General features: G+C 47.3%; 1 protein-coding gene across 4 annotated transcripts in view; it reads right to left on the bottom strand.

Annotated features, from left to right (window-relative positions):
- Gas7 (growth arrest specific 7) overlaps window positions 1–23354 on the bottom strand; it is a 238887-nt gene that overhangs the window by 113223 nt on the left and 102310 nt on the right. The window contains exon 1 of one of the 4 annotated variants that reach the window (XM_013111693.3): window positions 9054–9194. The exons of 2 other annotated variants lie outside the window; for them this stretch is intronic. In XM_013111693.3, the coding sequence (XP_012967147.1) occupies window positions 9054–9077 (24 nt within the window). In that variant the 5' untranslated portion in view covers window positions 9078–9194. Of the gene's footprint in view, window positions 1–9053; window positions 9195–23354 lie in introns of those variants that run through there. One more of the 4 variants, XM_040748903.1, reaches the window with a different exon arrangement.

Here is a 23354-nt window from a genome sequence, read left to right as displayed (position 1 = left end):
GGGACAGGATTGGCAGTGGTATGATCTTCCTCTGGGCACACATGTATCAAGGACCTACCCATCCCTCTATAGCCACCATGGAAGCCTAGAAGTTCCCGGGGAACTGGGGAGCAGGGAGCACAGGGAGATGGGAGGACCTCTGACAGGTTCCTCACCTGTTCTGAAAGCCACTGTGAGATTGAAATTGGGAACTGGACTCTGTGTGTGTGTGTCTGTGTGTGTGTGTGTGTGTGTGTGTGTGTGTGTGTGTTGTGTTATGGAAAACACGGGTTAGTCCCTAGAAAGGCAGACAGCCTTCCTGCAAGGGAAAAAAAAGGTGCAGAGGCCAATAGGAGTCCACAGGCTCTGCAGGGAGGTGCATGCCATGTGTGTGCTATAGGCTCGCACAGGACTATAAGAATGAGAAGAAAGGAGGCTGGGGTGGTGGGAGAGGTGACTCAGTGAGGAAATAGCCAAGCTGAAAGCTGAAAGGAAGAACACATTTCAGAAAATAATTTAGAAGAAGCTTGGGAAACCGACAGAAGTCATGACCTCTGAGAGAGGAACAGAAAGTTGGAATGGAAAAACACAGCTGACATCAAAGGGATGACCTAAGGATGGAAATGTGTGAGTCGGGGCTCACAACGGGAATCTGCTCACTCAGATCCATGTCTGTGGAGCAGTGGAGAAGTGCTGACATCAAAACACAAAATTTGGAACTGGGAAGGGTGGCACATGTCTAGGAAGAATCAGGAGCCCAGAGTCATCTTTAGCTACACTGTGAGTTTAGAAGCTCTGTTGTCTCAAAATAAAAAGACAAGAAACAAACGAAAGAATTAGTGGGACTAGAAATGTGGCTCAGTTGGTAGAGTGCCTGACTAGCCATCATGGAGCTGGAATTCCAGCACCACTTAAATGTTGTCTGGTGGAATACACCTGTAAACCCAGCGCCCAGGAATAAATGCAAAAGAATTGTGAATCAAGGTCACCCTTAAACATATTAAAAGTTATATTACATTGCAACATAAATGTATGTATGTGTTGTTACTGTTTAGCAAGCTGCAGATGGAACCTTCTTTCTCAAAACTTTGCAATCACAGACGTACCCAAGCACGCTGTGCTAATGTCTCACGTATGACAGAAACAGGAAGCCTTGTCTTGGGCATGCAAGGGAAGACACCACCCACCTAGCCTCCAGGCACTGAGAGATAAATCTACCTCAGGAAGGTGCCAATGAGGAAGTCTCCACTCAAGTGTGAGTCATTTCTTGCCCTATGTAGATAGCGAGCTATGCTGTGCAGCAGATTTTCCACCTCGGGGATAAAGCCTGACCTTCGACTCTCCATCCTCTCTCAGGGATTCATCTCAGATCCAGACCATGGCAGTGGGAGGCAGTACTTCAATGATCACTTGATTCCATCTTGCCATTTTACAGTTGGGGAAGTTGAGGGCTGGAGACCAGGAATGAACACCAAGCCTCCCAGGTCTCAATACAGACAGCCCTCTGGCTGCCCTAACTTGATGTAAACAGTACAATACAACCATCGAAGACTACAAAGTGAGCTGTGGTCAGACAGTGCAGAAGCGGCAGTCAAAAACTGGACCTTAGCACTCCTCAGGGAGAGGTGACACTGACAGCCACTTCCCATTTATTTATGGCCAATGAGCCCTGTGGAGGAAGAGGTCCAGGGAGGAAACATCTGTGAACACAGAGTGACATCATGAGCCCACTTGATTTTCCCTTTGGCAAATCCTCTTCTGTCTTCCCTACCCCTACGATGCAATGCTCCAGCCAAACAAGAGGGCCTGGAAGATTCCAGAGCTTCTGGAAAGAACATCCTACAGAGATTTCCAGCACAACATGTTCATGACTGCACTGGACTGGGGACAGGAGTTACAAGGCAAGCAGAAACTCCGTAAACCACTCACCGGGCCTCAGATATTCACCTACCCCAAACCTAATTCCAGCTTCTGGTCTCCAGCTAGTGCCAGAAAGAGTGCACACTAGGTTCAAATCACATTCTGGTAGTCGCATAGGCTTGGAAAACCACTTTTCTATGTGAAACTGGTCTTTTTTTTTTTAACATACAAATGAAAGTATAAGCCAGCATGCTGGCACTGGTAGACCCTGCTGCACTGAGTCTGAGACTAGCCTGGATTACAGCTCTCTTACAGAAGTTTGGTGACCATTCAAGTCGGTGTAGGAAAGCTGGCAGAAATGAATTTGCTTTGCATTGCTTTCCATCATCGTTGAGTCGATGACCTTTGTGAACTGCCATCAGCTGAGGGCACAGAGGCTCACTCCCTGATGCCGCCTGGACCTTGACAACAGGCTGTTCGGAACCCCCAGAACAGCACTATCTAACCTTCTGGACACTGACCAGGCAGACCAAAGGAGCAGGAGGGAGGTCATGGAAGTGACAAGTGCAGGATTCAGGGAACCATCGCCACCTGAGAGACTCTTGGGCATAGGCCTATCCTACAAAGCTGAGCTGGTTTGATTTTCCCTTTGCAAGTCCTCATCTGACCATTTCCCCACAGTTAAGACTCAAAGCTCTAGACAGACAAGAGAGCCGGAAGACACAAAGACTTGCAGCACAAGGTATGCTCGGCTGTTTCTGGACCCCCAACAAGAGGTGCAGACCATTATGCAAGGCCCTGCCACCCTTCCTGAGATGAGCTGTGCATGCCTTTGCTTTTTCACTCTAGGCACTTCCCTCAAAAAGAGACAGATTTGATGAAAGGGAGACTCAGGGACCTAAGTTCCCCCCATTTCCTGTCCATTGAACACCTTCAGTCAGTTCCACAGCCCGTGTTTTACCACGAGATCTGACGTGTTTGTTGCCCTTAGGTGCTGCACAATGATGGAGGCCAGGAAGCTGATATACTAGCTTATTTGATTTCTACAAGAAACCTTGGGAGAATTCTTATTTTCACTTCATAGAGTGGTTTGAACCTGATGTTCTGTCTCTAAGCCTAGTACTGATTACTCTTCACCCCATGCCCCTGAGTCCATGTGCTGAACCTCTGCTGCCTCCCAAAGTAAACACTCTAGTTTGTAAAGGAAGCCAGGCAGGCCAGACCCCTCATTATCCATTTGACCCAGCGAAGGTGATGCTGATTAACTGGGGAGGGATGTAGCCACAGGAGGAAGTGGATTGTTAAATAGGTAAGTAGTACAATCACTGCATATGTATTCCTACAACCAAGAGCTCTAACCAGCATCCAGGGTGAAAAGTCTCCCAGGAGGCGGCCACTGAGTGCTGAGTTGCTGTAGCAGTTTTGTTTGGATTCTGACAGAGCTCTAGCAGGCAGCTCCGACTCACTGACCAAAGCCAGGGGCAGAGGCGGCTCCCACTAGGCTCCCACACTAACCCTCTAATCATGGGAGCCTCCCCCTCTACGTTGAATTCTGGAAGCCTAGAAAAGGACTGTCTCCTGGGAGGTGTACCCCACCCTGCTTAACTTCTCCACCCATTGCTGCTCTGGTTTGAGTGGCCTTGGATGAAAACTCATCTGTTACTTCCTAGCAAAAAGAGAGTATTCTATTCAAATCTGTGTCCAGACAGAGATGGATGTAAGAAATGCATGAGCTGGAGATGGAGCTCAGTTGGCGGAATGTCTGCCTAGCATACATGAAGACCTAGGTTCAATTCCCAGAACTCATAATCTGGCCATGGGGATGCATGCTTGCAGTCCCAGCACACAGGAGGTAAAGGCAGAAGGGCCACGGAGTTCAAGTTGATCCGTGGTTAACAATGAGTGTGAGGCTAGCCTGGACTACATGAAACCCTGTGTGTTTGTGTGGGGGCAGGGGTCAAGTAGGCTTCTTCCCAGACTTTGAGCAGCACTTGTCAGCTTATCTGGCATGTTAACATCTCTTTTTCTGGAATGACCCATGTACCGAGAGCAAGAGTAGAGACAGAAAGAAAAACTCGAAGAGTCTAGGGGATGGAGACAGCACCGTCCTTGTGCCTGTCTGCTTCACAATGGGAGGACCTAATCCCCACCCCAATTCCCCAAAGCACATAGAAATGAAACAGGCCAGGGAGACAAGAAGGCTCGGCTGGAGCGTGGGGAAGCAAAGTTCTCAAGGGCCCTGGTCAATTCTCCAAATAATCCATTTGGGAAGGGCTCACATAGACTGTCTACTGAAGCAACCGAGGCCCTTCGTGAGGAAGGCAGCTGGGAGTGACCAAGTGATTGCGAAATGGCATCTGAGCTACCAGCACAAGATTTGAAATCAGCAGAAATCAGCATGTGGCTGGCCCTTGCCTAGATGTTACAAAGAACCTAAAGGTGATGGCACACTCCTTTAATCCCAGCACTCAGGAGGCAGAGGCAGGAGAACAGTTAGGGCTACACATAGAGAAGCCCTAAAGATCTCCAGCTCTAGCCAGAACTTGGAAGCAACCTAGATGTCCCTCACCCGAAGAGTGGATAGAGAAAATGTGGTACATCTACACAATGGAGTACTATTCAGCAGAAAAAAATAATGGAATCATGAGATTTGCAGGCAAATGGATGACACTAGAAGAAACCGTCCTGAGTGAGGTAACCCAGTCACAAAAAGAGAAACATGGCATGTACTCTCTCATATATGGATTTTAGACATAGATCTGGGGAGTGCCAGCCTACAATCCTATGGCCAGAGAGTCTGGGAAACAGAAACTTCATTTAGTGGCTGATCGAAGAAGAGGCAGACTCCCTTGGTTAAGTACTGAGCTGAACTCAAGAAAGCCAGTAACAGAGAGGGAGGATTGATGATCAAAGGGATTAAGACTGGGCTGGTTTAACCCCCAGAAACAGCTGACCAGACAAAGGTTAACTCTTGAATCCCAGGCATCAGCCTGGGAAGCCAGCATGGGACTGATCAAGACCCCCTGAATCTGGGTGTCAATGAGGAGGCCTAGGGAATCTATTGAGCCTTGGGCAGCAGATCAGTACCCATCCCAAGTATACACACAGACTTTGGACTCCCATAGAACAATGTGAGGTGCACTCTCACCCTGAACTCTTGGGGAAGGGTCTAGGCCCTGCCCTATATGAAATGACAGACTATGGACACCCCCATGGAGGGCCTCACCCTCCCTGGGGGAATGAGGGGATAACGGGGGGGGGGGGTTGGGGGGAGGGCACGGGAAGAGGGGAGGGAATGGGAGAGGGACCTGGAACTGACTTGTGAAGCAACCTTGTTTATTATCTAAATTTAAACTGGAAAAAAAAAAGATCTCCAGCTCTTTGAATGCCTGGTTATCCTTGATAAGTTTGAGCAGCCCACTTGGTCCCTTAGAATGAGACTCAGTTCCCTGGCTCTGTTGCTAGGGCCACATACGTCTGGTCCCAAGGGAAGGCAGCCAAGTGACTTTCTCTAAAGGTCAGCTGAAGGTATCATTCTTATTTGATTTTTAGATTGGAATACATCCATAAGAATTCTCACATTGGAGACTTAATACCCCATGCATTGGTGCTAGGAATGAGGTCCTTTAAGTGTTCATCAGGTCATGAGGGCCCTGCCTTCATAGGTAGATGAGTGTTGTTATCTCAGGAGTGCCTTAGTCACTTTGAGGATGGGCTTGTAAACAGAACAAGTCTTGTCCATTCTTGCATGTGACTCTCTTAGACTACATCGCCTTTCTGCCTTTCACTATGGGATGACACCCCAAGGAGTCCCTCATCCAGATGGTGCCACCATGGTTTCAGGTTTCCCTAACTCTACAACTATGTATCAAGCAAATTTCTAGTCTTTGTAACTTACTGAGTTTGCGTTATTGTATTAGAACGACACTAAACAGACTAAGGCATTTATCAGCATTACATCAATGAATCTACAGACATAAGTGTTGAATAGTCAGTCAATGGTCATCCAAAAGGGGACTAAGGGGCTGGACAGGTGGCTCACTGGTTAAGAATAGAGACTGCTCTTGCAGATGATTTGCACTCTATTCCTGGCACCCATGTTTAAGCAGCTCACAAAGATTTGTAACTCCAGCTCCTTGAGATCGGACACCTTCTTCTGGCCTCCAAGGGGCAGTGGCACTCAAGGGCACAAGCACAAATGCTGGGAGTATGGGCATGAGCCACCACCCCTGGCAGGAATAGACTCTTCAATACTTGCTGTGGACACGGGCGAAGGGAATTTTTCACACACACATCCCCACCCAAGTGAAATAATACTGACTGCATACTGGCCTCAGGGATGGTGATCAGCAGAGATGGGTGGGGACTGGGACACACTGGGGAGCCATCAGAGCCCCACTGGACAGCAGGCTGGGTGTAACCACAGCTTCTCATCGTTGTGAGAGAAGCTGGAACCCTGAATTTTTGTTCTTGAAATGTGCAAATTTTAAGATGTTGATAACCAACTGAAAAGAATTTAAATGAAACTGAGCACGTGTGTGTGGGGGGGGGTGGATAAACAAAAACAAAATTACGACCAAGTCACAAATCTCAGTGCTCAGCACTTGATTTTGCCCGTCGGCCACCAGCTGTGACTGCTGATTTTCTCTGTTGGCTACCTGCATACCCTGTCATTTGAAGAGGGGCCTTTAGTTCTAAAGGGATGAATGCCACTTCTCCAGGCTGCCAGGCAGCTGATCTGCCTAGGTTGTCCAGTTAGCTGGCCAGGGCATCTTACCTCTGATCCTAGTGGGTGCAGCTGAATGCTGGTTTCTAGGCTATCAGTGGGCATTTTCCAAGAAGTGCACATGTGTGTCCTCCTGCTTACCCCCAGAGCCCCGCTCCCCACCATGTACTACTAAGCTTTCCTCCATGGAAAGCACAGAAGCATTTTCTTGGACCGAAGAGACCCTGGAATATCTGTCCTCCTTGGCTCCTTACCAACCAGCTGAAGAGAATGTTCAGAGAGGTAGGTATGTGAAGATGATTTGAGTCTGGCTTAGGAGCCTGGGCGGAGGGCAGGTGCGTGGAGAGATGACATAGTTGTCATAGCGACCAGAGATTTATGTGAGGAAGAGAAAGGCAGCATCTGGGGACATGGAGTCTGGTGGGAGGACGGTGGGATTGGAACCTCCCAGGAGGTATGAGGAATTCACTCCTGCAGGCCTCAGGGGCACAGGAATGAGTGTCCTGGGGCATAGAATGACAGTGACAGAAGTCTCCACGGGCTTGGGTCACCGATGTTTTGCTCTGTTAGTTGGAGCAGATTTAGGGGCCTGGCCACCACAGGTATTATCTTCTGAGAGAAGAGGACAGCTCCATCCCTGTGGCCAGACCAGCCACTTCCCTACTGGGCAGCCTCACCCTGTCTACACTTCTATGTGGGCTTCTCCAAATAGTGCTGCACACCGACCCCACCCAAGACTGCCCTTCTCCCTCCTGAGGAGCCAGAGTTTCACTGGAAAGCGGAATCCACAGTCATTTTGGAGGGAGCCTGAGTTCATGTGATCACCACTCTACTTGAGGCCAGCAGCTTCCAAACTCTTATTTCTTTTGAAAGACTGATAAGGATAAGTGCCAAAAAGAAAAGCATATTTTCCTTCATGGACTAAGTTATACACCGACCCTTGCTATGCGTAGGCACTAGGACATTTTGTTTTTCATGTTCAACACTGACTGCATGCAATGTGTGACTTGGGACTCAAGGTTCAAGATACAGTGATCCCCAGATGCAATCTCATTTTACTGAATCTTTTCCTTTAGAGCTAGGTGGGGTAGTGATGACATCAGGCCTGTGACCAGCACTTGGAAGGCAGAAACAGAAGGAATGTTGAGAAACTGTCAGAAAGAAAGGGAGGGGAGAGGAGACAGACAGACAGACTGATTTCAGGGTGCAGCAGTATGCACCTGTAGTTCTTCTAGCTATTCAGTAGGCTGAGGCAGGAAGATAACCCATGTCTGGGAGTTCAAGAGCAGCCTGGGTAAAATAATGACACCAAACATCATGTCTTCAGATATATACCCTTAAAATATTGGCTATATGTCTGATACTACAGGAGAGGACACCAAAATGTGATATTCTAACAACATGATTGTACTGTGTGTTGCACCATACTAAGAAATGAAATCCAAGGAGACCTCTGGCTTGGTCAATATCCTCCAACACCAGCTCACCCTCTCCCAACTATTGGAGAACAGAACTGCAGCCTGACACTTGTGGATGCTTGTAGTTGGCAAAGCATGCTGTCCTCAGACATGTCACACCCCCACTGTGTCCCACATCTGTCCTCTGTGGGATCATCCCAAATGTAACCCCAACTCACTGCAAGGCTGTGGGAAGATGTTCAGCATCCTCTGAGTGTCCCGAGGGAAATGAAGCCTCAGGAAAACTAGCACAATTGTCCCATGGGTAGAAAGAGCCTGAATCCATATAAATACAAGTTTTCCGCACTGGAACTTTGTGCCTTTCCCCAGAGCTGTCTCCTGGATCTCATTATATAATTGCATGTCCATTACTTTTCTCCAGCTCAAACACAGAAAGGCATGCCCCCTGACTGTGCGTCCCTTTTGCAGCTCTTCTGACTGATGTGCGCCCTCAATCTGGTGCCCTTACCTCACAGCAGAAAGTGCACAGTGTCACACCCGACAGTCAGAAGGCCCATATGGAACTCCTATTTTCCTGCTCCACTTGCTGTGTGACCTCCGTCAGAGCATGTCACCTCTCTGTTATCTCAAATGGGAGAATGATACCAGTTGATTCCCAAAGAACTTTCCAGGCTTCCTCAGAGAACTCCACCACATCACTTAGAGCCTCTAGAGAGACTAGCCACCACGTGATGGAACCGAAAGAAAAATCAAAAGCAAATAAGAAAGATCAAATTGGAGCGTCAAGGTAAGTCTACCAAAGCCAGGAGCACCTTCTTCTCGGACACCTATCCTATTCAAGTGGCTTCCTTTTCTTTTAGAACCTTGGTCACCATACAACCCAGACTTCCTAAAGTCACGAGGACGATAGAAAACAAAGAGTCACCAAAGTCCCTCCAAAGCTGCATCCACCCCAACTCAAAGGAAGCCTTCCCTGTCTGTAGGAGTTGTCCGGTCAACAGCCTGACCTGTCCCTCCTAGCCTGGGGCATCTGCATGAAAGATAGCCGAAGTGCCAGGGTCTGCACTCACCTTAGCCCTGCAGTTGGTCCTCATACAAATCTGACAGGCTGGTCATTTTCTGCCACAGTCCCCACATCCACTTCTTCCCCGTGGCATCCGCTAATTCACTGTGCAAAAGCAGCATTTATATATAGAAAGTTGCAACCACGCAGGTTAGCATTAAAATAGAGCCTTGACGTTGCCGTGGCAACCAAACAAATGATATTCAAAATGAAAGAGAAGTATTCTGCAATCGGAAAAGCATGTCCACAGCCTTCCAGGACAGCTGGGCTCCTTCCCCTGAGCAGGGTGGGTTGGTCTCCAGAGGAGGACTCTGTTCTTAGGAAACTCCTCCATGAAGTCACCCGCTCTGGTTTCAGCTTAGGCCTCCCTGGCTGCACAGGTTCCTTCCTAAAGCCAGTTCCTTCCCCCGGGGTAGACCCAAGGCCAAGTAGCTAGGTGTGTGTGAATATACTGCTCAGGTATGTCAGACTGTAAATGCTTAGCCCATTAGGCTCTTTGGGGAAGCAGCCTGTATGTTATTACAAGAATGCCTCTAGAAACAAAGATGCCCTCCTGCAGCTGCCTGCCTTAAGCAGAGAGTCAAGAGGTCACCTTCCAGCTGAATAACATTTGGCCAGTTATTTCACCTATTGGAACCTCCAGTTTACAATACTCTGTGTGTGTGTGTGTGTGTGTGTGTGTGTGTGTGTGTGTGTGTGTGTGTGATAGAGGGGAGCAGTCTGGAAGCTTCTACTCCTAGGATGATGGGTGTCTTTCCCCCCTTGTCCCTTGTTTAATATTCATCTGGGATAGAGCTGAGGCCCCTCCCCCTGCCCCATCACCTCTGCCTAGCACAGAAGCCCCTGGTTCCTAGATTCAGTATTTGGAACTTGGAATGAGCTCCCTTCATTTAAGCCACCCAACCACCAAGAATGAGCACAGTCTCCAGGTCAGAAGGACCCTAGATGAGCCAGTGCCTTGGACCAGTCTCTGAGCCTTTTGGAGACTCAACCTGAACTCAGGTGTGACCTAGAAAGGCTTGAAAAAGAAGCCTGTCAGTTCCAAGTGCAGTGAGGATGCATGTTGCAGAGTAGCAGAAACTCTCAAACATGGCTGAGGGCATGGGTGCCCCCACCCTGAGGGAGAAGTGGCAGTTTCCCACTGTGCTAAGCACACGCTTGCCATCGGGCTTGCAAGCCCACTTTCAGGGATTTAACGATGACAATGAAGACAAGAGTGCACACAAAGTTTGATTCACAAATCTTCAGAGCAGTGACTAGGATTTGGATATTAAATGTCCCACAAAGTCCAGAGTGTTGGGGGTTTGGTTTCCTACCCACTGAGAAGTGATAGATACTTTAAGAAGTAAAGCCTCATGGGAGTCGTTTTGGTCACTGTCCTAAAAGGAGACAATGAGACCCCCATCCCTTTCTCTCTGTTTTGCTTTTCAATCTTGAGGCGAGCAGGTTGGCTCCAACATCCCTCCTCACCATGGTGCAATACCTCACCACAGGCCTCAAGCTGACAGAACAGAGACATCACATGCTAAGAAGCTAGGGTCAAAGTTTACATAGTTTGTCATTCTATTCAAGGTCACTTTTACTATATGATAACTGGAAAAAAAACATTTCTTCACCTTGGGATAAAAAGAATCACAGTTGATGGTCAAGAGTATTCAGTCTTCACTCCTAAGCAGGCAATCCCTGTTTATGTTTGCCACCAGTATTATTTTCCATTTGATAGACACTATTTTAATTCTAAAGGTGTTATTCTTGGACCAGCAACAGCAGTCTCTGTAGCACCTCACCTGATAATCTGTTAGATGATGCAGGCTCTGGGGCCGCTTAGACTTCCTAAAGCAGAAACTTCCAGTTGTGTTTACATAACCTCTGGGACACATGGTTCAAGTGCATGCTGATGGGAAAGATCCACTGACCTTGGTACAGCAGCTGGAACCAACGAGACAAGCCCATCATGGCCTAGTCAAGTCAGCTTATGCTGCACACCTACCCTGCTCTCCGTATCTTTGTTTTCTCAATCTAACCCTTTACCCACCTTCAGCCTGTTCATGGCCAGTTACAGCCCAGCAATGGAGAGCAAAGCCTATAGTGCTCGTGTGAGCACCATGAAGAAGCATGGGATACAGGGATGCTGGCACTAATCACACCTGTGGCCTAATCTGAGACTCCCAAAGGGAACCCTTGGCTATTCAAATCTATTGCACATTCAGCTAACTCCTCCCATCAGACCTAGCTCTTGGGTCCTTCACCAGAATCAGAACCAACATCACCCATTTTCCTCCCTCCATGAACTCCTCGAGAGGTCCATGAAATCAAACATGAGCCTCATGGCTACCCCCTGAAGCCTGGAAGAGCACAGCTTCCCACCTTCCCCAGAACAAATTCAAAGACGTTTTGCGTGGTTGTTGGCTCCAAAGCTACGCCAAGATGATGGCTACAAGAAAGAAATCAGAACCATATGGATTTAATATCCAACGAAATAAACAGAATTACAGCACAGGGTTGGGCCCCAGAAACCAGGGGCTGTGTGCCTGGCCCAGAGCCCAGGCTTGGTGGCCTGCAGCACAGGCTGGGCTCTTTGGCCTCTCCCTTCCACCCGTGACTCCCACAAACAGTCCCGGGGGCACTCTGCCTGCTCTCTGACTTTCTTTGCTGAGGTCTTGACTGACATTTCAGTGTTTTATTGAGACTTTTTTACATATATATTCTCTTTTATAGTGTAGCTAAAGACAATTTGGCTTCTTTTCTAGCTCCATCTGAAGATGTACAAGCCCAGACAGGAATGTCGTCCTTGATGATAGAGTTGCAGTTCCAGAGGTATGGGAGTGGGGGTCAATTTGGCATCCGCACTCTTTCCCACCTTACAGAGCTGGCTGAGCTGTTTGGGGACACCATTTCCTGTCAATTTCCTTATACCATACTTGGTGGATACCTTCCTTTCCATTTCTAGGGAAACAATTCAGCCCTCTGTATGGCTAGCTTTTCTGAATCATGGTAGTTCCCTGCCCCCCCCAACACCTACCTCCTGGTGCCATTTGGAGACATTTATTAGTTGCCACAGTGGGGCTGACTGGGTGAGCTCCCATGACTGTTGGAGCAGTCTCGATGTATCCTGGGACAACACTCTTCTAGCCTCTGACTACTTTGAAGGTCATAGGTCAAGGTCATAGGCTGCATTCCTCCTGAAGAATACTTCTGAATGCTGCCCAGTGCTCAGTCCTTGGCTAGTGCCTTTCCTCTGCCTTCAAAGCCACCCATGTCAAAATACACCCTGTTAGCACTGTCATCTCTCTTCCACATGCAAAGACCTTGAGGATCATGCTGCATGGACTGGATGATCTATGGTACCCCCCATCTCAAGACCAGCTTACCTGTAGTTATAATTCTGCGCACAGCATTAGGTCTTTTCGTGTAACCCCACACACAAGTTCCAAGGATTATCATGTGTCCATGGGAGTAGAAATCATGCTGCTAAACACCCTACAACCATAGCCGAGTATTGTGGTATATTCATGTGATCTCAGTACTTAGGGGACTGAGGCAAGAAAAAAAAAGCCCAAACAATCCATCAACACATATAGACTCTAACCCATTTATCGCACACCAAGGCTTAGAAACTTGGGGCAGCCTGCCACCAAGGTCAGAATTAGCTCCCAGTGACCCTGACTCAAATCCATTCCCCAGAGAGCTCACCTTTGGAATCTTTTTTAACTTTATTTTTTGAGCATTGGTGTGAGGGTCTCGGATCCCTTGGAACAGTTGTGAGTTGGCATGTGGAGGCTGGGAATTGAACCCAGGACCTCTGGAAGAGCAGCCAATGCTCTTAACTGCTAAGCCATCTCTCCAGGCCACTCCTGGAACTTTTAAAGACTTTCTTTGATCCATAATGAAAGAGGAATGCTTAGTACTATGTTAACAATGTTAAAGTAGATTTTGTAATTGATCAGTATATCACTCCTGGATCATAGAAAATATGATAACTAATTTGTTTTGTTTTTATTGTGTTTGTGGGGGGAATCTACATTGGGTGTGTTGATCTAGCACTTTCTGCCTTTATTGACAAAGGTTCTCTCATTGTATCTGAAGACTAGTGGTCAGTAAACTCCAATAACCTACCTAGGGTTGCAGGTATGTACATGGCCAAGAACCTAGGTTTTTATATGGGTTCTGGGGATTTGAACTCACATCCCCAAGCTTTCAAGGCAAATACTTTCAGCTACTGAGCCATGTCTCCAGTCCAGGGTTTTGCGGGGGAGAGGGGGTTGTTTTGTTCGGTTTTGAAACAGGGTCTTACTGTGAAGCCTAGGCTAGTCTATCTCAGTCTGCCAAATGTTGGTGTACTCCACAATGCCCAATATAAAACTTGCAAAGTCCATGAATGGCATCTGATTACAGAAGCCACAGACATGCATGTGAACTCCATGTGAATGACTACAAGTAACATGGCTAACTCTGCTTGGCAATTGGATTAGTTCTTTCCATAGGCACTAAATTCCACAACTAGCCAGCTTGAACTGCTCCTACCTCCTCATGCTGAGCCTCTAGAGGCTGGTATTCATTTCTAGTGAGCTTGAGGATCTCAGTTCCCACATACCCACTGGCCCCAGGATCCTGAAGGTGCCCAACAGTCCTCCTGCAGTACAGCCTGGGAAAGCAGGACCAGGGCTCTCAGAGCATCCTGTGCCTTGTGAAGGTATCAGGAGAGCAGCCAGAAAGAGTGTACCTTCCCTACCCAGCAAGAGCAAACTGTTTCTGAGCCTCTGTCTCTGGTTATATTTCCCAGAGCAGGCCAAGAAGGGGCTGGGAAATGTGACTAGTTTGGTTTCTGTGTTTTGGTCACACTGACCAAAAACAACTTGGGAAGGAGGAAAGGGTTTATTGGGCTTTCAGGTTACAGGGAAGCCAATGCAGGAGTTTAAAACAGAAACCACGGAGGAACACGGTTCACTAGCTCGTTCAACTACCTTATTACACAGCCCAGGCATTGCCTACAGTGGGATGCAGTCTCCAACATCAGTAAGAAAATGCCCCCCAAAGACATGCCCACAGGTCAGTCTAATAGAGGCAACTTCTCAGCTGAGAATAACTCTTCCGAGGTGACTCTGGGTTGTGTCAAGTCGACAGCTGGAACTAACTGTGACACAATGTTAGTTTAATGGGGGTTTTCCCTAAAGTATCAGCCAGGCAGAGCCTACTGATGCCACTTCCTTGTCATTCTGATGAAAGTGTCTGCTCCCTCCACCCCCATCAAGTGGTATGCAGAAACACTGAGATACTTCTGTCTCTGTCTTTCTCCCTGTCTGTCTCTGTGTGTGTCTCTGACTGTCTTTCTCTGTGTTCCCAAGAATCCCCACCCTAGGAGGGTCCCTACAATCTTCTTCCATGCCCTCTGTTCCTCTGCAGGACACAGTGGAACACTTATTTGACTTCTCTGTGGCAAATGCCTGGCAACTCTGCCACCACTACCACCATCTCTGCTCCAATCCATGTAGACAATGGCTCTAGGAAAGCCTGACACATCTGGGATACCCTGAGACTCAGGATTATATGTGCCAAGGTGTCTGTTGTACAGGCACAGGGTGTTTGCTGTGTATCTGCCAGGCGGTGTTGGAAACTTCCAGACCCTCATGTCAGGGGCCAATGGGCAGGGCTTCAGTGTGGTTTTGGGGGGACAATAAGCTCATACTCTAAACACCTCCATGCATCATCTCACTTAGTATTCATGTCCTCCCTTGAGGCAGCCATCCAGGTTCTATGGTCATGTGCATCTTGCTGAGAAGTCAGCTCAGATTCAACTCGAACTGCTTATGCTTTGGTAAGGAAACAAAGACTACAGCTGGGCGCAGCAGCACCTGGATGGGGGCCCGTGTGGTCCAGGGGCTTTGTCGGAGCCATAACTTGCCCAGATGTTAACAAAGGCACCACACCGAGAGCTAAGACTTATGCATCTGGCCCTGAAACTCTGTTCACTTGACTTGTTCACTCCCTGTTCACCATGGCACCTTCCTGCCCACCACGGAACAGGGCTTGACAAGTGGTCATCCTCCCAAGCCAAAGGCCTTCTTTAGACTCCCAGGCTCAGGGTGCCCAGTTGCAATTGAGATGAAGGGGGTGCAAAATGAAGAGGTGGCAGGAAGCCTTTTCAAATTTGTATTTTTCCCATGCAGCCACAGCAGCTCCTTTGTTGCTTCAGTGCCTTCAGTGAGTTGCTCCCACTCCCCAGAAAGACATTGCCAAAGAAAGCCCCATTGTAGGAGAGTGCTGGTCCCCACTTCCTTCTCCCATTTCCCAGCATGGGCCTCCCTCCCCACATCCAACATGAGTCACATAAGCCCAACAGAAAGTTCAAAGATGCTTTGATAATGGGGCTTTCAAATGGATGGCCCTGGCGGGATGGCAGCTGCTGCTGTTGCAGGGTTCCCCAACAAATGAAGGATGATTCCTGTGCCAGAGGTTGGGGAAGGGAGGAGCTTGGCTTGGCATCTCCAGAATACCCAGGGTAATCCAGTGGCATAGAAGCCACCAGGGAATCCCAGGGCATCTTATCAGTTTTTGCAGCCAGTAGGCCAGAAACGTCTTGCAGCATTCAGATCTGTACAGCATATCCCTGCCACTAGCCAGATATTCCCAAGTTTCCATTTGCTCACAGTTTATGGGACAAATGATTTCAGGCTGGCTGATTAGCAGATCCCATGGCCAGAGTGACTAGTTCAAAGATGTGTACATGACCCAAGACAGTCCTATGAGAATGAATCCTTATATTCTGGTTGGAACTATTAGGGAAAAGAGGTGTTATGACACTAGAATGCAAGCTTGAAGCGTTGGGCCTCTGGACACTCACCTCATGTCAATACAGAAGACAGGCTGGAGTAAAAGAGAAGGAAGCAAAGGCAGAGAAACTTCACAGTGCACCAACATTCACTAGGAAACCCGGTCAAACCTTGCCTGAAGCTGAACTCTCTAGGGATGTTGGGTTACATCAATCTGGAGAGTCCCTTTTCCTTTGTAGTCCACTTGAGTAGTAGGTCTGTAAGAAGTAATAGAAGTCTGCCCTTGCCTCATTCAGCTCCTGGTAGCTGCTCACTCCTCTTATGACTGTCACTTCAGCCTTTTCCTCCCTGGGCATGCTCTTTTTCAACCACATGAACTCAGATCTCCCTCAGCCGCCTTGGCCAAAGACACGTGTGATTGCATGAAGGGTTATCCAGATACCCCAGGAAAATCTCAAGATTCTTTATGTAATTATATCTGCAAAGACCTCTTCACAAAAACCATTCATGCTTCCAGGAATTAGGAAAAGACAGGTCTCTGAAAGCCACTGTCAGATGTCCCCCAACCATAACAAGTCAGGCCACTGGCTGCATGAAGATGAGGGGTGGTGAGCTCAGCTATGAGCAGAACCCGGGGACTGTGTGTGTCAGTTTCAGGACATACATGCTCTGAGGACAGAAATGGCTTCGGAGACCAGTGGTGCCGAAACTAGACTGATAGCTTTCCACAGTGGTTTGTAGACCCAGCTCAAGAAACAAGACTGTGAACGGGGGTTTCCCAAAGTGTTGAAAACCAGGGGGTTCCCAGAATGCTTGCAGTACTTAGGTGAACCCTAGATGAGGAAGTGGGTGACCTAAGAGGTTCATTTTTTAAGAAGTTCCTTATTCATTTCAAGGTCTACATTCATAAAAAATAAGTAGTAATTAAAGCCTATGACATCACTATCATTGAGCATGGCACTGTGGTGACCTTAATCTACTTTGCTAGCTTACCAAGCCCACACAATCACTATATTGAACTTGAGAGCTGGATTCAGATCTACACCCGGCTTAGGCTATCCACTTGATCTCCCTGGACAATGTCTGAAACAGGCAATCCCCATGAAGATGGAAATAATAATGCTGTTGTTATTGATAGTCATACATTTGGTAAGATGTAAATGAACAGATGGACATGAAGCATTTATGACTGTCCTGCTCTCATGTACACTGCTGCATGCCACAGTCTCTTCTCTTGACTGTGTCCTCGTGTCATCCTTACTAGAATGTTCTAGTGAGATCAAGCATCCATCCCATGTTAACTGGGTCTCCCCTGTCTTCTATTTTATTCTAGTTCCCTCACCTTTCCAACTAGGCAAATGGGGCCTCCACTTCTCTGAGCTTCCTCCTGACTGGCTGGAGGGGAGTCTGAACAGAAAGCCCCCTCCTTAGTGCAACCTGGCTACTATAACTCCAATCGTAAGGTGAGGGTGTTTGCAAACACTCTCTGTCCTGTCCCTGTGTCAGGGTGGTTGTTTGTCAGTACAGCCCCACTGCTCTGCTTCTAAGATCCTCCTAAACCCTTGCTGGTCTTCTGAACCGCAGTAGAAAGTACACCTCTTATGTGAGTCAGGTCCCCTGGAGGGAAGCAGATCTTAACATTCCTTAATCTTGACACTATCTCAGAGGGTGGCCACTGTTACAGGCAACAAATGACCAGGATGTGGTGTCTCTGACACTGCTTTCACCCTGGTCGCCAATTTGGGATTGTTCTCTATCCTTCAGAGCTCTAGTATGAGTCATAGCTGAGGCATAAGCCATGTGTGAAAAGCCCCAAGAGGGCCTCCTGAACTGTTTACCCAGCCCAGCAAGAAGCAAAGTGATATCACACCAGTATTGCAAGAAGGCGAGCCCCACCCTGTGTGCTGCAGAGAGACTGGCTCTCCTCAGGAGCAGAGCCTGTCTCCTGGTGCCTCTCCCTATTTGGCTTTAGGAAGACTTGCTGGTGCCAGCTCTGGTCTCCTTCTTCAATCTGAAGACAGAGACAGACTATTGGGGGCCCCCTAGACCAGCCCTAGGCTTTATGGTTGGCTAAGAGAACACATTAAGACTCAGCAAATGTCTCTCTGCGCCTGGTTAAGCACAGTTCTGCAAGAGGATACAAAGCAAACTCTGTGAAGGGCTATGGAGACAGAGGCAAAGCCCTCAGTAAACAAGTCAAATTCCAGAGTCCTCCCTAGGGAAATCCTCCCCAGGTAGAGTCACATGGGGCTTGCTGAATTCCTCGAGCAGTGACAGTGACAGAATGTGTAATCATAATCACCGTCTACCAAGGAAGTTCATGAGTTCCCAGGTCTAGAGTTTGTCATTGTCCCCCACCCACACACATACACGTGGATGTCAAAAAAGGACATCAGGTGTCCTGCTTCATCACCCACCCTCTGTCTCTCTGGAGATAGGTTCTCCAGGTGAGCCTGGTATTCACTTGCAGCTGGCAAGCCCCAGAGATAGCCCTGCCTCCTCCTCTCACAGAGCTGGGGTTGTAAACCTGGGAGTAGCCACACCTGGGTTTTTTCTTCTTTTTGTGGTACAGAGAATCTGACCTCAGATCCTCGTGCCTGTGTAATGAGTGTTCTTACCCACAAGCAATCTTCTCTAAGCCAAGGGTCCAGGATTATTACTGGGGACTGGTTACAGGCATGGTGTTCCTAGCATGTAGCCAAACTGCAGGTTCCCAGGAGAAAAACTGGTGTTTGGCATCAACCACATTGTACAGAAGAATGGTTTAAGAGATGGGCCACCATCATCACTTGGGAAGTAGTGGGAACTTCCCAAACCCAGGAGTGGAGTGACATTACAAACTGGCTTGCTAAAGAAAGCAGATCAGCTATGCCATTCTTTTTAAAGTTTCATTCATTCTTCAATCATTCATTCATTCATTCATTCATTCAGTGTGAAGGATGCATGTGCCATGGTGTGGCAGCAATGGCCATAACCTACTGAGCCATCCCACATGCCTCTTTGCCAGCTATTCTTGTTCCCTAACCACAGAATGATCATCAGAATGGCCCTTCCCTGCTGTCTAGTCTGAGTGGCAAAATCCTGACACCAAAAGCTAGACAGATGATATCTTCTGGAATGCTGTTGACAGAGTGCTTAGTCCCATAAAGCTCCCTGGTCCATGGCTGGCCTATGCCCATTGTTAGCCCAGGAATTCCGGCCTCTGGGGTCAGTATGTCATGCTGATGAGAGTTTCATGTAACTGGAACTACCCCTGACAATGACTGTCAGGCACTGGGCCAAACATTTGACACCCAAGAAGCTCATTCACCATTAATACCACTGTTTTACGACGGAGTCACCCACAGCACAAAGACATGAAATGACTTGTCCAAAGTCACTCTGTTAATGGGTTTGAACTCTTGCCCATTTGACCCCACAGCAAGTGACTTTTAACCACTGTATCCATTAACTCCCTAGAGCCTGTCTTTCCTTGACCACTATTATAATTATCAGCAATATAGCTCTTCTTCTTTGCTAATATTTTTAGTGGACTCATTTTTTTCCTTTAAAATGGTTGAAAAGAAAATGTTATATTCAGCTTCAAATAGGAAATTAGTAACATTTGCTAGAAACCTACAGTAATCATAAAAATGGTCACAATGAAAATCCAGCAAGGATATTCACCCTAGGTAGATGTTGCTACCTGCTGGGCATTCTCTCGCCCAGCTCCACTCAGAACTCTCTCCACACCATAATCATGAACAGGCAAAAAAACAAAAGGAAAAGCCTTCTCTCCATAGGATTTGTTGGGACTGAATGTCTTGCCCATAGACAATTATGTTAACTTTCTGCCACTCTTACAAAATACCTGTGAGGAAAAGGCAAATTTTGACTTACAGCTTGAGAGGTTTTTACCCCATTATTTTTGGTCCTGTGGAGTAGATAGCATCTTGGCAGGAGTGGTGGAGAAATTTGTTCAACTTACAGCCATTAGGAGACCAGTTAGGGAAAGAGGAAGGGAGGGAAGGCTGGAGTCTCAATATCTCCATCCATGGTATGCTCCAGTGACATAACTTCAGCTAGGCTCCAGATCCTGAAGGTCCTATTAATAGCCCAGGGACTAAGTCTTCAACAGGTGATCCTTGAGAGAAAATTCCAGATCCACACTACAGTAGTCATTTAAGCGTGTCTTAGCATAGCACTTTGGGAACTCTGGTCCATTTGGTCAGAGCTTCCATTCCCAGAGAGTGTGAACAAAGAACTATGGCAGAGAAAAACACTACATGCTACAGGTGCTGTTCAGCCTGCCCAGTCTGATTCATACAGCCTAGCAGAGATTCTTGGCTTCCCCTGTGCCCTACTGCTCAACCCCAGCCCTCAAGCTTGTCCAAGCTTCTTCCTTCTCATTTTTTTTCTCCAGATTTGGGTTGACACCATCCATCAGTAGCTGGGTCGGCTGCCCCAGGCTCCTATAACAGCTCCCACCCTAACTTGCTGTTGTTTATCCCTGAATCCTGCTTCCTTGGTCTCTGCTCTGTTTGCCAGACGATCAGTCAGACTTTTGCAGAGGAAAAATGTCAGCGACAATGCCATCGCTCTTGGCTCCACTTCGAGTCTAAGAAGTGATTAAGGAGAGAGAGACACAGGCAGAATGAACTGGTGTGATGTAGGAGATGGGAGTCGAGGTGACAAAGGAGCATACCGGAGCCTGAATTATACCTTTGCTCTAAGACCCAGGGACCTAATTCTGGATCACCACTTCTCCATCCCAGATTTACACCCTGTACAATCCTCTAGCCTGGCATTTGAAATCCCCGCTAGTTCAACCATAAACTCTAAGGAGGCAGCTGGGCCAGACACTCTCATTAAAGACCATCAAACTGGACGCTTCCTGTCAGAAAACCAATAGATACCAAAGGAGAGCAGGCTACCAGGTGTCTGAGTTCTGTTGCTAAAGAAGCAAATGGACCTGGGTTGGACTCCTGGTTCCACCATCTCCTTGGGCAAATGATGAGATTTTGTCACCTGAAAAATTGGACCAAAAATAATACTACATAGGTTACTGTCGATTATAGGGACCACTCAAGATGTGTACTCAGTTCATATTATCTTCACAGAGCTAGGTCGAGAAATCAGGGAAGGTGGTGGATCTACATACCAGCATGCAGACCCAACACAGCCTCTACTTTACCTACCCATGGTTCCTTGCAGCATTTAGGTTGTAAGGAGTAAGAATCTGATATCACAGCCCTGTCCCTTTCTCTGATTGACTCCTAACACTGCATTTCCTCTGCTTACACTGAAGTAGCCACAGCTTCCATAAGCAGAATGTGACAAGTGAAGAGCCAGGACAAGGCCCTGAGGGCATTCAAATAACAGATTTTCCTGGCATGCCAGAGGATCCTGTGGCAGAAAATAAACTTTCTATGAAGCCCTGGAACCAAACAGATGCCTCAGAAAGGCCCGTTCCACGACTTTCCCACAGAAGCATCTTTTGGCCCTTAAGCTTCCCACCCTACCCCACCCCCGCTCCACTGGTGCACCTGTGGTCCTGCCATTGAAGGCACTTCCTACTTGTCCTATGTCATCTGTCTAAAACCAAGACACTACAATAAAAAGAGAAAAGAGAGTCTTAGTCTTTGACCTGTGTCATCATCCTTAGAGTACCCAGAACAGGTAGTTGATATAAAAACAAAAGGTGGCATTCCTGCCTGGGGACCAGAGTGACAACAGGGTAAAGGGAGCTGAAATGAGACAAGGAAATGGGATTTTGATTGTGTGCACAAAGTACGGTGGAGTCAGAAATCAAAGAGAAGTGACATGTGAATCACAGAAACAAGGGCTTCCCAGGATGCAACATGTCCTGACAGGCTGTGCGGCTCAGCCTGAGAAACAGGAAAACTAGGAAGAGGTGGTCACTGTGCAGCCACCTAAGGAGCAAGTCCCACCCCTTGCAGCCGCAGGCAGGGCCAGAACAATCTGGATTGCTAATATAAAGTTTGAAGCCAAGGGCTCAAACATTGAGGCCAGTGCAGGGCTGGATTCTATAGATACCCCACCCAAGAAGTAAAAAAACAAAACAAAACAAAACAAAACAAAAACTTCTTTCCCCCTTTTGGTTACTAAGCACCAGGAAGAGAATCTAAGTACAAATGACCGTCTGTACCTGCTATATAGAGCATACACATAGAATGGTCACCACCGGGCCTGCCCTAAATGTGACATTCAAACCTCTTCAGCCTCCTCCATCATTGGATTCTACAGTTTGACAAGTACAGCCCAGTGACCTATGAGCACATTCATGTTTGAGAAACATATGGACTGTTTTACCAATGCACATACCCTCCAGGGATGTTGCTGATGGAGTGTATAACTGCCATGCAGACAGCTGGGGGGCTCAGAGGCACTTGTAAGTGAGGCATCTCACACCAACTCACTTCCCAGCTGAATCCAAAGCTGTGTGTCCTTCCCCCATCCCTGACTCACCAATCAACGCCAACGTTAAACTGCCTCCTTGGGGCAGGTCAGCCTCACCAAGCAGCGTTTCAGGAATTATTGACATGTCTGTTTATTTATTCATGTATCATGCTTACTCAACCAGTTACCGGGTCAGGTGCCTAGAACACACAGATCAATGGCCAAGTTTGGGCTGGGAAAGAGTATGCCTTCTTGCAGGAGAAAAAGACAGCAAATGGGGAGTGCATAAGGGACTTGAATAGTGATGGGTGAACAATATGGGTTTCAAGGCAGTATCCTTTCTCAACAGGGAGTGCCCAAGAGCCAACCTAAAAACATGCTTCTTTCTTACCATGTTTTTCTCTGTATTTTCTGCCCCTTTTGCCTGTTCTTACTTTGTTACACTGCCTAAATTTTATTTCCCATCTCCCTCAACAAATCTGGCATTTATAGAGTCCATGTATACTATGGAGGTAGTTACACTGACATTTTGAACATGGACACTTATCTTCAAGCACAGCATTAATCAATAGCTCTTTTTTTCCTTCTTAATAATACAAATTACCAGCATGTTTCGCCTTTGATCTTTCTCCACCTTCTGAGTGTTGGCAGTGGGGATGAGCTAAAAACACTATTTTCAACAAGTACCGGAACTACCTGTTTGTCTCTTATCTCTTGCCACTGATGACAACTTTCCAGAAAAATAAAATACCCAAATTGACTCAAGAGGAAATAGAAACCCTGCAGAAATCGACCACTTTCAAAGGAATCGATCCAAGGGTCAGAAATCTATGTTTAAAACCTTAATAGCCCAGTGTGGTTTTCCTGCTAAGTTTTTGCAAATGTTTAAGGATTAGACAATAGTTGACAATCTTGCCCAGAAATCAAGATGAAAAAACTCAGCTCCAGCAACTTCAGACAACTTCAAAGGAAAATAACACAAGAGGGGAGGAATTTAAAATCCTGCCTCCTAACCCACTTGGCAAAAAATTTGAAATAATCAGTAGCAAATTCTAGACACACAGAGGTGTGAAAACATCAGAAAACTCATCAAACTCAACACACTGAAAGATTACAAGGGGAAAACCCAACCAGTCTAG

This window comes from Mesocricetus auratus, unplaced genomic scaffold, assembly GCF_017639785.1.
Source record: "Mesocricetus auratus isolate SY011 unplaced genomic scaffold, BCM_Maur_2.0 Super-Scaffold_100007, whole genome shotgun sequence".
NCBI lineage: Eukaryota > Metazoa > Chordata > Mammalia > Rodentia > Cricetidae > Mesocricetus > Mesocricetus auratus.
Note: the sequence above shows the minus strand (reverse complement) of the source record. Positions and strands in the feature narration are given on the sequence as shown.